At 37.3% G+C, this 17,434-nt stretch overlaps 1 protein-coding gene across 1 annotated transcript in view; it reads right to left on the bottom strand.

The window, feature by feature from the left end:
* The window catches only part of LOC126416644 (transforming growth factor beta regulator 1-like), a 77,155-nt gene that overhangs the window by 39,934 nt on the left and 19,787 nt on the right, over nucleotides 1–17,434 (bottom strand). Inside the window, exons 3-4 of the mRNA XM_050084437.1 lie at nucleotides 463–588; nucleotides 233–375 (exon numbers count right to left, since the gene is read on the bottom strand). Of these exons, the coding sequence (XP_049940394.1) occupies nucleotides 233–375; nucleotides 463–588 (269 nt within the window). The remainder of the gene's footprint in view (nucleotides 1–232; nucleotides 376–462; nucleotides 589–17,434) is intronic.

Below are 17,434 nucleotides of genomic sequence, written 5' to 3'. Positions count from 1 at the left end.
AACTATTGTTTCTCATATCTGTTCAAGCTGTTCCTACTTCACCTATTACCATGCAGATAATCCTCTCCTAGTTCTCATAATAAAGAGCTGTAGTTTGACCTCCACATCAGAATTTAAAGTATATAATATGTAAACTAATATTCATGTACATGATACATTAGCTTGATTCTATGCCAAAAGAATCCAAACACTAATAAATCTAAAGAATAATTGAAATTGACAAGTTATTTACCTCACCCAAACTATGCACTGTGAGTCCTCCGAGAACTATTGGAAACACTGGTCTTCCTGTCATATCTAATGGAATAGGTTGTACAATCTTTTTTGTTTTGTTCAGACTTGACTTCTTTTGCTTCAGACTGCCCTTCCAGCTCTCTGCAGTAATAAAGAAATAACTCGTAAATTAATTACATTAAACCAGCACAGGTTATGAATTATGATGTGATCAGCTGAATTCATTACCAATAATTTCTAAGGATTTCTTCTTTCCTGAGATTTTTTTCCCAGAGGTGTTTGTTTCTAGAGCAGGAGAAGGTGAATTCACACCTGAAGTCTGAGTTTTTGGAGCTTGTATTTGACTGTCAGCTTCTGAAATAAGAAGAGCAATTTAAACTTCGAATGCTCAGTCCTTTGCCGTTGATATTCTAATTGTAATAACATAAAAATAATTTTAATGGCTTATAAACTCCACACTCCTAACAACAAAGAGGAAAAAAGAGCCACTGATATTGTTTTCTCAACTAATTCTGTACACCATGAGGAAGATAGATGGGCACACAAATGTGAAGTGCAAACATCAAAAGATACGATGATCATATTATTCACATCTGTGTCACAAGTAGTTCCAGTTCACCATTTCTCAATCCCTTCACTGAAATTCCATATTTGTGCTGAGATGAAGAACAAGGTAAAAATATTTGACAACGTGGCAACTTCTACTTTGGGAAATATGGGTCTTCAAATATGGCATGTATGTGCATATTATTTCAAGCAAATGTATGCATTTTGCCAAATAATACCTCATTTATGGCTCTTGTGAATCTGATGCTCATTGTTTATTACATGGTACTAATTCCTCTACAATCTGTGGTTCTGTAGCCCTCGCATCTGTTAACTTTCAAAAACAGACTGTAACCAAATGCAGTTTTTTACAGATAAATGGCCTTGTGCGTGTTAGAACACACATCTCCAAATTTTACAATAATTTTTATTCAGTTTTAGCTGCTCGAGCAGGGGTACCTTTCTCGTTAGCTGGATTTCTCGAGAATACACCACTAGTCAGCTATTTAAGTTGCTCTATAAATTACACCCTTTTTCATTACATTACATTACATTAACATCACATTGGCCCTATTGCTTGGATCCTGTGGAGATGGATCTCTGGAATATGGAGAGAAGTCAAAGCTGTAATTTTATTTAAGTGCAATACAACTAAATGACTTAAAATTACAAAGTGCTAGTCTGTTACAGAGGTAATGTTCATTACAAAGTAATCTAAAACATCAATTTTCAGAGTTCCTGTGAAGATACAATTTAGTGGAGTAAGATTAACCCAAACATAGTTTTACACTCCATCATATTATTTACACAACATTTAATATGCTCTGACAGTTTCAGTATAGATATTTTCACATTCTACAGATCACAAATGTAGCTTCTCACTACAATGGGAAATGGGTCAGTTTTATAGTTATAATACACTTTCTCAGCAAAACAATACTGCAAAATGCTGACAATTTAAATGGTTGTATTCTATGCCTAAATATATGCTCTACAAACCACTCAGAAGTGCATGGCAGAGGGTACTCACCATTGTGCCACATGTCGTAGTTTCTTCACATTCCAGTCATCTATAAAGGAAGTATGATCACCCGAATGCCTCTCTGCATGCTTTACTTATCCTAATTCTGCCTTTGCAGTCCCTGCGGGGGACTGACAGATATTTCTAAATTCTTCACATATCTGTTCTTGAAACGGTATAAGTATGCTTTTGTGGGATAATTGGTGTCTTATCTTTGAGACTCTACCAATTCAGATTCCGTGACTCTTTTGTAAGTGGGGAAAAAAAACTCCCTTCTTTGTAAATGTGCAGTGTGTCCATTTAGTCCTATCTGATACAAGTCCCACACACTCGAGCAGCATTCTATGGTGGGATGCACGAGTGATCTGTAAGTAGTCTCCTCTGTAGAGTGACTGGATGTTTAGAGTATCCTGTCAAAGAACTGGTCTGTCACCTGTGTTACTTACAATTGAGCCTATGTGACTGTTCCATTTTGTATCCCTATGTAACTGTTACACATAAGTATTTGTATGATTTGACTGATTCCAGGTGTGGCTCACCAGACGTATAGTGACATAAGTGGATAAGTTTAACATAGGCATCTGTCCAAGGGAATTAGCCAGCCAATCAAATAGCAGGACCAACATGTCAATGGGTGGAGGAGATGGGGGAATAATAGATACACCTCACCCATAAAATTAATGATTTACAGTTGCAGAACCCAATGGGTTCTGACTATATGTGAAGGAGCCAAGACTATCAGAACACGGAAGACTCCTATGCTTGGATGCGTGAGACATGTATATACTGTGCGGAAGGTAAGGGTTTAACAACCTGCTCATGAAGATATCATTAGAGGCACAACAGAACTCAGATTAGGGAAGGAAATGAATGTGTCTTTTTAAAGTAACCATACCTTAAGCAAAATTGTGGTAAACCCAAATCCAGGCGGGCAAATGAGGTTTTGAACCATCATCCTCCCAAGTGCAAGACCAACGCCTTATGTCTGAAGCATGCTACTCTGCAAAGCTGAAGGAGTCTGACACTGCTGTATGAAAGAGTTACAAATTTCAGAGGACTGATGATCTCAAACAGGAGAATACTAAAGGTAGTGCAGCCATATTAATCAACAATGAACACCACTGCTTCCATCTCCTTCTCAACAACAGAATGTAAGAAGTAACTGCAATAGTACATCTGCCATAAATGAGGAGAAAAATATCCACATACAGTGCGGACTCTGTAATATGGCAGTCAGGCCTGAATGTAAACAGATGGGCACTCGGACATACAAGGAGAGAGGAACAGTGTGACGGGAGGAGCTCTGGCAGCACCTCACAAGCCTGGCATACAATGTCCTTGTACAGTGCTTCTGCAAAAGCAGAACTGACACTTAGGCAGAGAGACCACCATGACTTCTGGTGTCACAAGAGTCACATTTTAAAATAAGAAAAGAAAATGATAAGCAACGTTCATCTCGATACAAAGTGGAGTAAGCAAAGCATTTAGTAATGGTTATGGCGAATTTGCTTACTGAGGTCAGTAGTGTCGTAAACGAGGTAGTTTGGGCCCAAGCTCTACCAGTACCTCATGTGACCACAGTTCAAAACACCCTCAACACAAAAACTGCCACGTTAAAGTGACTGCATTATACCTGCCTCCTTACACATCTGTAGATAACATTTGTCATCAGACAGCTATCTTATCAACAGCTCCTTTAGGGCAACAGTATTGCACACAAGGATAGCACACTGGGATAGAGCAGTTGGGAGTCCCATTAAGGCAGAAACTTTATTTCTTCTGTACACAGGACAGAGCACACGCTTTCCACTGCTGCACGGTTATTTCCCACAATCGATCTCCCAATACGTTCTCCTCATCCTCTCAGACACTGCTACACTGTTCGGTGAGATATGGTCAGTGACTTGCAGACCCTATCTGGAAACATGTGAAAGACAGGCAGTGCCTAAAAGAGAGCTACCAAAATGGTGCTCTGGAAGTCTGATATCACGCTGTACAGAGAAATGACTGAGCTTGAGCATCCACAACTGGGTGGGTGACTTTACATTTGTCATCTGCCTTGTCACTTATGCAATCATTCTAAGGACTTTCTGCTGGGAGTGAAGTACTTCTATGCAAGCTGTGATAGGGTACAAAAGTGGCTCTGGAAAGGTTCAAATGATGACAGATTCCCTACAAACTTGCAGCTTTTTGGGTATCGATGACCAAATACTGCTGAGCTATGAATAAGAGTAAGAAGATTTTGTGGTGTGAATTTCTGAACAACATTATTTGCTCCGCAAAGTAAAAAATATAAGACAAAATTTTAAGAGGATTTCTAAGATATGCGGAAGGTGCCTGTGGAAGTGCACAGTGAAACTGAAGTCTCCAAACCAAACCTGAAGACATACTCCAAACAATGGCTGAAAATTTCTCAGGAAGTGACTACCACTACCAGCCAGTACTCTGTTGTCTGCCATAACAGAAATTCGCTGAGAGGGGCAGGTGGAAATACAATTGCCTCTCCTCCACGTAGAGCAGGAATTGGCATTATATGCAGCTAGTGGCAGAAAACTAGGTCATGAAACATGCATCAGATGTTTCAAAACTTCCCATCAGATTAAAACTGTTTTGGATTACGAATGCAACACAAAATATTACCACCTGAGCAAATTATCTGTATTTTAAACTAAGTCTTCAGATTTCTATGTTGCATGTGTCCCTAAGGGATATTTTCTTTCCTCTTGGCAAGAATATGTACTGAAACATCATTTAGTAGCTGTGTTGTTACTATTGTGTCAAATTTGAAGCCACAAAGTTGCACTAAGTTATTTGATACAGTATTTTGCAAAAGCTGTTATTCAGAAGAGGCATTCAATAAATTAGTCTACCAACATTTCTTCTCATTTCACATTTTAGGAATGTCAAGAATGGCAACACAAGATAGCTACTTTTCCACTTCCTGGGCAGAGCTGTAATGCGAGTTAATGCAGAGCTGGAAATGGCACCAGCGAGCGCGAATGGGTGCATACTGAGTATTGAGAGATGGAGTTTCACTAGAAGTTGTCTGCAGTTTGATAGGACTGGGAAGATATGGTTGGCGGAGCCAATTAGTAAGAGTAAAGTGGATAGGGATGAAGCCACACATGGTAATTGGTAGGAGAACTCTGCCTGTTTTAGATTAGATTATGAAAACAGGTTCCCCTGGGCAAAAGGTGTCATAAGCAGTTTAGAGAGTTATGCAACAGATACACATGAGATAGAAAGCATCACACTGGAGGATGCATTCACCAGTAACATGAAAGAAAAAGAAATTGTAAGGATGAATACCACAGTAATGTATACAGAATTATCAATCCTTCATCAAAATATGCAGTATATTAAAAATAAGGTACAGCAACTTGAAGTATGGTCTTTGAACAGCATGGTGGTATGCATTATCGAGCAATGGCATAGAGCCATTGAAATACAGCACAGCATGTACAGGGTGGTTATAATTAATCTTTCACAACTAAAGAGGGCCTCATCAAAAACGAGTGACTGTAGGACCCAATGAAACTTTTTGGAAACGTTTGTAAGGAAGTGCAGAAGAGAAGTAACGAATAAAGCATTTAAAAACACACATTTTAATTTCTACATGAGAAGGTAACATTTGTTAATCGTGTAGCATGTTTACATTACAAGTTATAAACATGCTCAATGAGATGATCACCTGCATCCACTACAGCCTGGAACCGCACTAGAGATACAGTTTCACAACTGTCCACAGCACTTTTCCAATGGTGGACCATAGGCTGTTCAGCTGTTGTGAAACAGCTTGTGCACTACTTGAAAATCACACACTGTGTCCAGCATTCTCAGCCACGGTAACAGCAACTTCTTCAAAAATCGGTGGCACAATTGACTGCCGGCCTCTCCCAGGAGCATTTCCCAAATTGTCAGTCAATTCAAACTTCCAAATCATGTTCTTCAACCCCGATATGGAAAGAGGACCTCTTTCTATTCCTTTAATGTGTCAATACCCATGAACAGCAGCAGCACTATTATTGTTGTTTTGATAAAACAGTTTTACGAGATCCATTGCTCACCCCATCCAGGCCCATTTTGACTGCCTGCATCTGTAATGCATGCTGATGCTTGTGTTTCAACCCTACAGCACCATACCAGTACCACCACCTACCAGCATGTTATTACACAAACACTACTAATAACATAAAACCTGCATGCACAGTACGGTCATCATTCCTATTAAGTCAGATACACGTACTAGTTTTCCATCAGTTCTGGCTCAAGTAGAGGAAGTTTAATTATAACATTCCTGTATTTCCTCATCCTATGAACGGGCAAGCTGCAACTTCAGAACTATCATAAAGGTAAAATTTATTTATATGAGAAATGTGGCACATTTTAAAGATAGGCAAGATCTGATGACAGCTAGTGTCGATAAACGTTTAGAAGTGTCAGCTGTTGAACTGAACAAAGCCTGACATTCACAAAAAGTTATTATTCTGTGTGTGAACTGCTCACCTGAAGGCAATGTAGACACATTTCTTAACAAATTAACTGGAGCCATGAACAGAGTTGCAGCTCTAAAACTAAGATAATCTTTTGTGGAAATGTGTCCTTGAACAGAAGGGTTAAGTAACTTTGAATAATTTTGTCACGGCACAAATGGCAAACATTGCCATGAGAGTAGTCAAATATTCAGCATTAAGTTTTGGCCATGTACTCACAGATAGTAGCAAGCAAAAGTGTATGTAATATTTTGGTCTCTTAGATTATAACAGACAAATAATAAATTTAAAGGCAGGCACGAAACTGCAGGTTTTTAAAATAATCCTCTCTAAACTTAAAATACACGTTTTGTCACGAGTACTGGCAAACCAACTAGAGGTGAAGTATAAACATAAAATAATGTAAATGTGTAAGTCTCTGAATTCTTCACACTTTTCAAACTAATTTTTGAGGAGGCATAAATGTGGCCACTTCAGAAGCAGCAGCTAAGGAAAATAAATATATAACTGTAGATATTAGAATGTCCTCTAAGGCTCTTTAAATATTTCAGCTTGTTACAAAACAAAAAGTTGTGCTAAATCTGAGTTCTTAAATTATAATGACAGTTACAAAGTTGCAGCAAAAATGGATAATATAATGAGAAAAGAAATATATAGTGCATAATATAAAAGTACCGAACAGTAATATGGGACATCATGATGTAAGAAATCACAAAAGTCAGACACAAGTGTACAACACGTACAATAACACGCAAATCAACGATGGAAGAAGAGTAACAGAAAAGCCACATAAACTAGCAAATTTTGTTAATATATTTAAAAAAGGTTATTTCAGTGGGTACAAATGCAATGCCATCTCTATTCTGAAGGCATGCATGGACAGCATACAAGCTTCTGAAGGCATGCATGGACAGCATACAAGCTTCTGAAGGTACGCATGGACAGCATACAAGCTCCGTTAACACACAGATCATGCACAAGTTGTTCTCCTACTAAAAGAAAAGTAATACAGAAAAATACTGAAAACCACACGACAAATTCTTTGTTAGCATTCTTAAAAATCATAAAATCAATCGTGAAAGGCAGACTAATGAATTATCTAAATAAAAACACAGTAAAGTTTGGTTCACAGGTAGCAGAAGTACAACACGGACCATAACAGAGTTTACAAAAGTGTTACTGGATGTTCTTGGTGTGAATGACAGTGTAACAGGCATATTTTAGACCTGTCCAAGGCATCTGACAGTGCTGACCTTAAAATATTGCTTAACTATAAGAGAAGTAGGTAATGAATGGTTCCAATCATATTTGGAAAACAGGGTGCACAAAAGGTAGAGACAGCCCACACTTCTTATAATGATAACCAATTGTCAAACTGAAAAGTTTAAATTAAGCCTCCCTCAGGGGAATGTATTAGGAGCAATTCTGTTTCCTGTTCTCAATGACTTTCAGAAAAATTAAGACTTTGAGAGGGAAAAAACTGACATTCTAAACATAAATTATAAATTTACACATTGTTGAGCCCATGGGTCTAGTGGTAAAGCGCATGCTAGGAAACCAAAAAGTTGTCGCACTGACTCCCGTATGGACCATGGAATATTTCAATCTGCTTTTAAGCTAGGCTTCACTTCCCAATGTTTTCTAGATCTGCCAGGAACTGACATATTGGCTGAGATTCCACATTACACTGTAGAATTACTGGATAGGTTAGGCGAACACAAGTCACCGAAGTGATATCCAATTGAAAGACTTGCACCAGACCACTATGCCGCATGGAATTATAATTATTAATAATAATAATAATTATTATTATTATTATTATTATTATCATTATTATTATTGTTGTTGTTGTTTACAGACTGTGTAGCAAACACAAACTTTTTAGGAGTGAATATTGATTATTTACTGACATGGAATGAACATATGGAGATACTGGCAAGGAGAACATCGCCAGCATGTTACATGCTTTGGGTACCACATTAGTACGCAACATGTTTTGATGACATGCTATTCCTATGAACACTTGATTCTTAGGATTATGATACTTTTCTGAGGATCAAATGTGCGAAACATGGACACAATTTTCAAACTGCAGGAAAAGCTATAAGGATAATAATTAAAAGTAGTAGTCACATTCACTGAAACTTTTTTTAAAAAATTATGTTTACCACTACTGTACCAAGTGAGTTCATGTGCTAACATTAGGAAAAACATTAGTAAGTGCATTGCAAATACTCTATACATGATTGTGGAGCAAGAGCAAGACTGGAATTGCATTTACCACAGAAAAACAAAAGAAAAGTTCTAAATAGCATTTTCTATTAGAAATTGCAATTGTGTAATAATTTGTGCAAGAGGATGAAACAGATGACTGAAAAACATTTCTTTACATAGGCTGCCAAAGCAAACCTCTTCAATAATGCATACAATACATTTAGGACTGCTTAGAGAACTCAAGAGGCCTGGTTGTGGTAGTTAAAACAGGTGACAATGTCACATTATAAATACACTACAAATGTGATGGTTTTTAGAGGAAATCATCTCCCAAGATTGGTAGTGCATAATGCCTTACCATTCTCCTGCATTCAGCATCTCATTCATTTTGACAGGACGTTGACTCAGTTTTTCAGACATACAAAGGGGCAGACATGAATATGTCACAAAGGAATGGCAAGAATAAGATTTTCACTCTGCAGCAGACTATGCGCTGACATGAAACTTCCTGGCAGATTAAAACTGCATGCCATGCCAAAACTCAGACTCAGGACCTCTGCCTTTTGTGGGCATGTGCTCTACCAACTGAGCTACCCAAGCATGACTCATGACTTATCCCAACACCTTTACTTCCCCCGGTAGTTTGTCTACAATCTTCCAAGCTTCACAGAAGTTCTCCTACAAAACTTATGGGACTAGCACTCCTGGAGCAAAGGATATTGCAGAGACATGGCTTAGCCACAGCCTTGGGGATGTTTCCAGAATCAAATTTTCACTCTGCAAAGGAGTGTGTGCTGATATGAAACTTACTGGCAGATTAAAACTGTGTGCCGCACCAAGACTCAAAACTCGGGACCTCTGCCATTCCCGGGCAAGTGCTCTACCAACTGTGCTCCTGAGTTAGAGTCTCAATCTGGCACACAGTTTTAATCTTCCAGGAAGTTTCAAGGAATGGCAACATGGTCATTACCTCAAATCATCTGCTGGTGAGTGCAGGGTGGGTAGTGATAAGTGTTGACAGACTAAGTACTTACTTTTCATTTTTTACACAACACTGTTCCACTTACATACTAATATGAGAAAATTGTATATTATGTTTAACCAGATGAGGTACTGCATTTGTTAAAGACACTGGCCTCAGACTCAGGAGAATGGTGGCTCGTGCTGTCATTCAGATTTATGTTTGGGATGGTGTGGTTTAAGATTGAATTAAAGGGGGTAGACACAGTTGTCTGGGCTCAAAAAATGCAATTTTCAAAAATTGTTCCTAACACTTCTTCTTTCCTTTAGTATTACAGATATGAACATTTTAACACAAATTCTTTATTGGTTGCACAGTTATAGAGAAATAAATATGTTGGTGAGCATTCCACACCAACTTCTTCACTATTTCCTAACTGTTAAGTCCACTGTCGGTTTTACTTTGACATGTATTTCTCATACTTAAGTCTCTTGGAATGCCACTGTAAATTTCTCATACTTGTTAGGTAAGGATCCATCTTTAATTCTTCACCTTTAGAACTATTTGTTACTGAACTGTGCTTTGTTATTGAGTGTGTTGACTACTTTCTGTAGATGTTTTAGTGCGATTTCTGAGACAATTCTTTTTTATTTAAAAATGAGAAATCTCAAAGCATTTAATAAAATGAAAGAGAGATGTTTTTGTGGAAACTGACACACTAATTTTCAGGGGAATGTTAATAATCTTAACCACACATAGGGTTCTTCGATTAAAAAAAAAGTGAAAATCAATTCCAGTCTTATGGAATCTGCATAAACTAACAGAAAAGTGATTTCCAATTATTATTATTATTATTATTATTATTATTCTGGATTTACAATGTGAGTACATTTTTCCAGCACCTATTCTAGATTACAGTAAGTCACTAATTATTGTTCTCCACTCTTCTCTATTTGTCCATAAATCTTCAGGAATGTTGTTCTTCCTCATTGCTGACTGAACTCCCTGTATCCATGTATCAGGTGGTCGTCCCCTTTTTCTTCTTCCAATTGGTACCCAGTCGATTATGCATTTTGGTAGCCTTTCCTGTTCCATTCGTCTGATGTGTCCATACCATTTAAGTTGTTTGTGCTCGATGAAATCAATAATTGAATTTTTACATTTCATCTTGTCTCTGATTACTTCATTTCTTATTCTTTCTCGTCTTGATATTCTTGCTGAACGTCTCCAGAAATCCATTTCTGTGGCTAATAATTTTGATTTCAGTTGCCATTTTGTTGTCCACGCTTCTGAACCATATGTAATAATGCTCCTAACTATTGTTTTAAAAATCCTTATTTTGTTATCAGTTGTTATGTGTTTGTCCCAGAGAATTCCATTCAATAAAGAGATTGTCGTCTTTCCAGAATTTATTCTTGATCTAATTTCTTTGTCCTGTTTCCCATCATTTGTAATTTTCACACCTAAATATTTATATTCCTCAGTAGCTGTTATTGTTCCCATCCCTTCTTCTAATATTAAGTCTCCATTCACTCCACCAATTACCATGTACTTTGTTTTATTCATGTTTACATTTAGACCTGATTTTTTATATTCTTGAATCAATTTTCTGGTCATATACTCTATGTCCTCACAGTCTTGGGCTATAATCAGTTGGTCATCTGCAAATTGTAACGAGTATATTGTTCTATCATTTATTGGTATTCCCATAGCGTGACATTTTTTCTTCCAATTCTGTAAAGTTACTTCTGTATATATTTTATACAATGTAGGTGAGATGCTACATCCTTGACGTAATCCTTTTGTGACTTGGAATCCATGTGATAGATATTTACCAATTTTTATTTTTGAAATAGAATTTTTATATTAATTTTGAATTGCTTTAATTATTCTTGGATTTATTCCTATTGATATTAAAGCTTTCCATAAACTGGATAAAGGCACACTTCCATAGATTTCCAATAAAGATTTAATTTTTGAGGAAATACAAAGGTGTGTGCATCTGGATTCACTTAAAATGCTAAGGGGTCATTTCATTCCAATATATGGAAGATATGTCCAAAGACTGCCTTTTTTTGGAACAAGAATAGCTGAATATGGATTTGTGGTGCTGAAATTACTTGTAATAATGAAATAGTTGACAGATTAATAGTTACTGACAGATTTAAAATACCAGTAAAGGAAAACAGGTCTGCACATGAATGTGTCATTTTTCAGGGGTCACATCTCGGTTTACTGCTGACCACAGAAATAAAGAGTCAAGTGGTTTGGATAGCCCTTGGACTAGCAACCATTTGTATACCTATTGGAACAATTGGCACACTGCACTTATCTTACAGTACATGGTCAAAATATAAACATTACATGCTTCCTCTAGCCCAGGCAAACTGAGCAAATCAGTTAGTTCTTTTGCATTAGGTGTGGTCTAGGGTAAGCCCTAGGTGGCTTATAAAAGTATCATTTGTTTCTAGACAGTTCCTGAGAACACTCAGAGAAACCATGATTTTTAGGTGCAAAAAGTACCAATTATGGGGACTGCCATTTCTATTGTATTCATGGCAGATTGTTGACGTTTTCCTGATACATTCCGACGCTGATATTCTAGGGGAACTTCGAAACTTTTTTTGGTATCATTATCTGTTACCAAGATCCAGATGTCTGAAGTTAACAGGCTTATGCAGAAAACCACAAAAACCAGTTTTTGGCCATTTTTGTGCTGTGCACTGCAATAACTAACCATAGCCAAGGGCTCAAATTGTAACTGTACATTCTTTACACAGTCGGACATCATTTTTCAGGTTCGAATCCTGCCTCGGGCATGGATGTGTGTGATGTCCTTAGGTTAGTTAGGTTTACGTAGTTCTAAGTTCTAGGGGACTGATGACCTCAGATGTTAAGTCCCATAGTGCTCAGAGCCATTTGAACCATTTTTGAATCATTTTTCACAATATGAATCCATTAGCAAGATACACCCGAAAAACCATGATTTTTGGGTACCAACAGTACCACTTGTGGAAATGGTAAGTTCTCTAGTTTCTATTCAAGGTGAAATATCAAAGTTTTTACAATATGCTCATAAGATGATTTTCTTGGAGAACCTTCAAACATTTACCTGTATCATCATCAGTCACCGAGATCCAGAGGTTCAAATTTATCGTAATTAGACACATAAAATAGATGTGTAATATAGAGTCTTGGGGGTAAATATAGTTTTAACTGATGCAGTGAATTCACTCAAAGGGTCTGGGAGCATCATAAGGGCTCTGAGATCACCAAAATATGTTTTTAATCATAAAACAATCAATTTTTGCCAATATAATGTAATTAGATAAATAAAAAATCTATTCACCATCCAACAGCATAACACACACATAAAAAAAGGTTATAATTAGGCAAAGCTTTCGGAGTCAGTGGTTCCTCCTTCAGGCAGAAGGGTTGAAGGGGAAGGAAGAGGGGTGAAAGAAAAGGACCAGAGAGGTCTAGGAAAAGGATAGATTTCGGAAAAGTAATCCAGAGGAGACTTACCAAGTGGGATTAGAAGGAAAGACGGTTTGTTGGGACTGCATCAGACGAGATTTGAAAACCTGAGAGCTTAAAGTGGAAGACCGGGTAATATGCAAGACAGAGACTACTGCTAAAACATCATGTACGAGTTAATAAGCTAATTAAAACCTTGTTATATGTGTGTGTTCTGCTGCCGCTTGGTGAGTGGATTTTTTTTATCTATCCAATTACATTATTTGTTTTTAATCAGCATTTTTTCACCAGTTAAAGTGTTTGATGAGCTGTCTCTGTATAATGGGCAGTTCACACATATATAAATATGCAGAAAGTGGTACTGCAATGACAAAAAATAAGCTACAAAGAGCCTTAACATACCTGAAGGGGAATTAAAATGACTGAAAAAAATTATGTAAAACTGGAACAACAACTGCAAATCCAGTCAAATATTTCTAAGAACATTTTTACTCTTTTAAGATACAAATCATAAGTTGGGAAGTTTGAATGAATTATGATCAATGAGCAAAGTGTTCAAAAACATCGTGAAGCAGACAGTTTTGTGTTAATTGGTCAGAAGTTCATTACATGTTGGAGGCAGCTACATGGATAGCAATAGCTGTGTGGTGTGTACTGGGCATTTTTTTAGTTTAGGGAGTGCTGGAGAAACACAAAGGGTGCACGGCAAACACAGGAACTACGTATATCTAGGAACCATCAGTATAACAGTTGTAAATTGTCGTAGCAATGTTTGAAAAGCACCAGAGCTCCAAGCACTAATAGAAAGCACTGATACTCAAATCATTATAGGCACTAAAGATGGCTAAAGCCGGAGACATGTTCAGCCAAAATTTTGGCAAAAGACCTAATGATGTTGTGAAAGGAAATGTTAAATACAGTTGGTGGTAGTCTGTCTGTTGCTGTTAGAAGTTAGTTATCTTGTTGCAAAATTGAAGTAGATAGTTCTGCATCAAACCAGTCTCAGGACTGAAGACCACAACAACAACAACAGTTCTTGTGAGTTAGTATGATTAGAGGTCACTCTTGGAAACCAGAATAAAATAATAATTATATCATTTTACCAACCTCCCAACCTAGATGACAAAATTGCTGAAAGGTTGAAAGAAAACTTGAGTCTAGTTTCAAACATGTACCCAACTCATTCAATTATACTTGGTGGTGTCTTCAATTTACCCTCCATATGTTAGCAAAAATACATGTTGAAATCCAGATACATGTAAAACATCATCCGAAATTGTACTAAATGCTTTCTCTGAAAATTATTTCAAGCAGTTAGTTCATGAGCCCACTCGAATAGTAAATGGCTGTGAAAACACACTTCACCTTCACAAATAATCCTGAGCTAATAATGCCTATCAAAACAGACAGGGATTAGTAAAAACAGGGTTGTCAAAGCGAGACTCAATACTGCCACTACCATATCCTCCAAAAATAAATGAAAAATATACCTTTTTAAAAAACCAGATGGAAATTCACTTGACATCTTCCTGAGAGACAATCTCCACTCATTCCAAATTAACAATGTAAGTGTAGACCAGATATGGTTAAATTCAAAGAAATAGTATTGGCAGCAATTGAGAGATTTATACCAAATAAATTAGCAAATGACTCAGCTGATCTCCCTTGGCACACAAAACGGGTCAGAACACTGTTGCAGAAACAACAAAAAAATCCAAATGTAAATGAATGAAAAATACCCGATATTAGGGATCTTTTCTAGAAGCCAAAAATTTAGCAGGGACTTTAATGTGAGATTCTTAAAATGGTTTCCACAATGAAACTTTGTCTCAATAGCTAGCAGAAAATCCAAAGAATTCTGGTCATAAGTAATGTATGCTAGTGGCAAAACACAATCCATGCCTGCTCTGCACGATAGCAATAGAAACACTATCAATGACAGTGCCGCTAAAGCAGAGTTACTGAAACAGTCTTCCAAAATTCCTTCACCAAAGAAGGTGAAGTAAATATTCCAGAATTCAAATCAAGAACATCTGTCAACTTAACTAACACATTGTTCTTGTGAAATACAACTCACATGAAGTTTTGAGTGCTATTGATAGGTGATTTCAAATTGATTCCTTATTTCTAGATTTCCAGAAGGCTTTTGACAATGTACCTCACAAGTGGCTTGTAATCAAATTGTGTGCTAATGGCATATCGTCTCAGTTATGTGACTGGGCTCATGATTTCCTGTCAGAGAAGTTGACGGAAAGTCATTGAGTAAAACAGAAGTGATTTCTGGCATTCCCTAATGAGGTGTTACAGGCCCTCTGCTGTTCCTTATCTATATAAACAATTTAGAAGACAATCTGAGCAGCCGTCTTAGTTTGTTTTCAGATGATGCCACTGTTTATCATTTATTTAAAGTGAACCGAAGATCAAAGCCAATTGCAAAATGGTTTAAATAAGATATCTGTAAGGTGCAAAAATTGGTCATTGGCCCTATATAATGAAAAGTGTGAGGTCATTCACATGAGTGCTAAAAGGCAACCACTGAACTTCATTTACATGATAAATCAATCAAATCTAAAGGCTGTAAATTCAATTAAATACCTATGAATTACCATTAGGAACATGTTAAATTGGAAAGAATACAAAGAAAATGTTGTGAGGAAGGCAAACCAAAGACTGTGATCTATTGGCAGAACACTTAAAAGTTGCAGCAGATCTACTAAAGAGACTTATGCTCATCCATACTCTTTTGGCGTACTACTGTGCAGTGAGGGATTCTTACCAGATAGGATTAATGGTCTACATTGAGAAAGTTCAAAGAAGAGCAGCACGTTTTGTATTATCGAGAAATAGGGGAGAGAGTTTCACGAACATGATACAGGATTTGGGGTGGACATCATTAAAATAAATGTGTTTCTCATTTTGGTGGGATCGTCTCATAAAATTTCAGTATGGGTATTCATTTTTTCCATGTACTGTTCAAGAATGGAATAATACAGAATTATAGTGAAGGTGATTCAATGAACCATCTGCCAAACACAAAAGTGTGATTTGCAGACTATCAATGTAGATGTAGATGAACCTTAATGTTATGCAACTTTTACAGCACAAAATAGGAATGGGTAGAAATTAGAAAATTTTATTAAAACTCATTCACACTGCCAGAGGCAAACTCAAGTCATGACAGATACAGAGGCGGAAGCAAGAAGCAGGACAGTACCAGTATGTTGCCAGTGGGCAAGGTCATTGACACATTATGACACTGTCTACCGAGTGAGAATATGCATTCAGCAGGAAGGAGACTGCGACAGAAACCAAAGGAAGCAAGGCAGGCATATTCGTTAGCTCATAAGACATGCTGCAAGAAACTCTCTCTCTTTCACAAAAGCAACCAGCGAGAAACTGACACATGTGCCAAGAAAGTTATATCATCATCCAATATTGCTTGCAATTCAGCGTCTTCGAACTTTTTTGGTGGTCTTCCACGTTCTTCATTTCTTACATCAAAATCATTATTTCTGAACCATTGAAACCATCTTTTGCATGTTGCTTCTGATAGAGCATGATCACCATATGCCTTGACAAGCATTCAATGTGACTCTGCAGCACTTTTTTTCAAATGAAAACAAAAAATTAATGTTCTCCGCAAATCATCACTTTCTGGTACAAAATTCGACATTGTTAACATGATGAAAACATATCATGTTGTTTGTTCCATGACTTGATGTACACCAAATATCTTTGACAGATCTCATACCAACCAAAAAAAAAATTAAGGCTCGTTCACAACAAATGTTCCCTATCGACACATTTGTATCTTAACGCTCATTTCATACTGGTACACCCGGTACAAAGCAGGGTAATGGAAATAAGCAATGGAAGAGTCAGAGTACTGCATACACTACTGCAGAGGTGGGATGCTGTTTGATGGGCTCTGTAAATGGTAAATTTTTTGTCGAAACCAGTGCATATGTATCTGTGATAAGTCTAGACCTCGTAGGTAGAACAAGAAGACTAAGGACTCCAAGGTATAAATTACGTGGGAGAGAGAAATAATGATTTGGTATCACTGGGGACAACATGGCTCACTTTTAGGATTTGAACTATAAAGTTTTGTGAGCATATGGAAGTGTTGCCAACTGTTGGACAAGGGTATTCCGTGATTCTCACACTTTACTTCCTGGATGGGCATCATGGGAAAATTAATCTTGCACAGCACACAGTTGAATTTAGTAGAATTCCCCCCCCCCCCCCCCCCCCCCCCCCCCCGATGAGTCCAGTAGCTGCAAATGTTTCAATGTCATATGGCACACTGATTGCTTAAGTGTCACCAACTGAACTGTATACAGGCACACATTAAATAAAATTATGCATGACAAAGTACCTGCTGGCACAGGGGAATTAGTTTGTGTTGTATACAAAGAAGCATTGCACATGTAATAAATGTTAATGGGGAACTGTTGATTCTTGTAAACTTTGGTAACTCTTTGACAG

The sequence above is a fragment of the Schistocerca serialis genome, chromosome 8 (genome assembly GCF_023864345.2).
Source record: "Schistocerca serialis cubense isolate TAMUIC-IGC-003099 chromosome 8, iqSchSeri2.2, whole genome shotgun sequence".
NCBI lineage: Eukaryota > Metazoa > Arthropoda > Insecta > Orthoptera > Acrididae > Schistocerca > Schistocerca serialis.
Note: the sequence above shows the minus strand (reverse complement) of the source record. Positions and strands in the feature narration are given on the sequence as shown.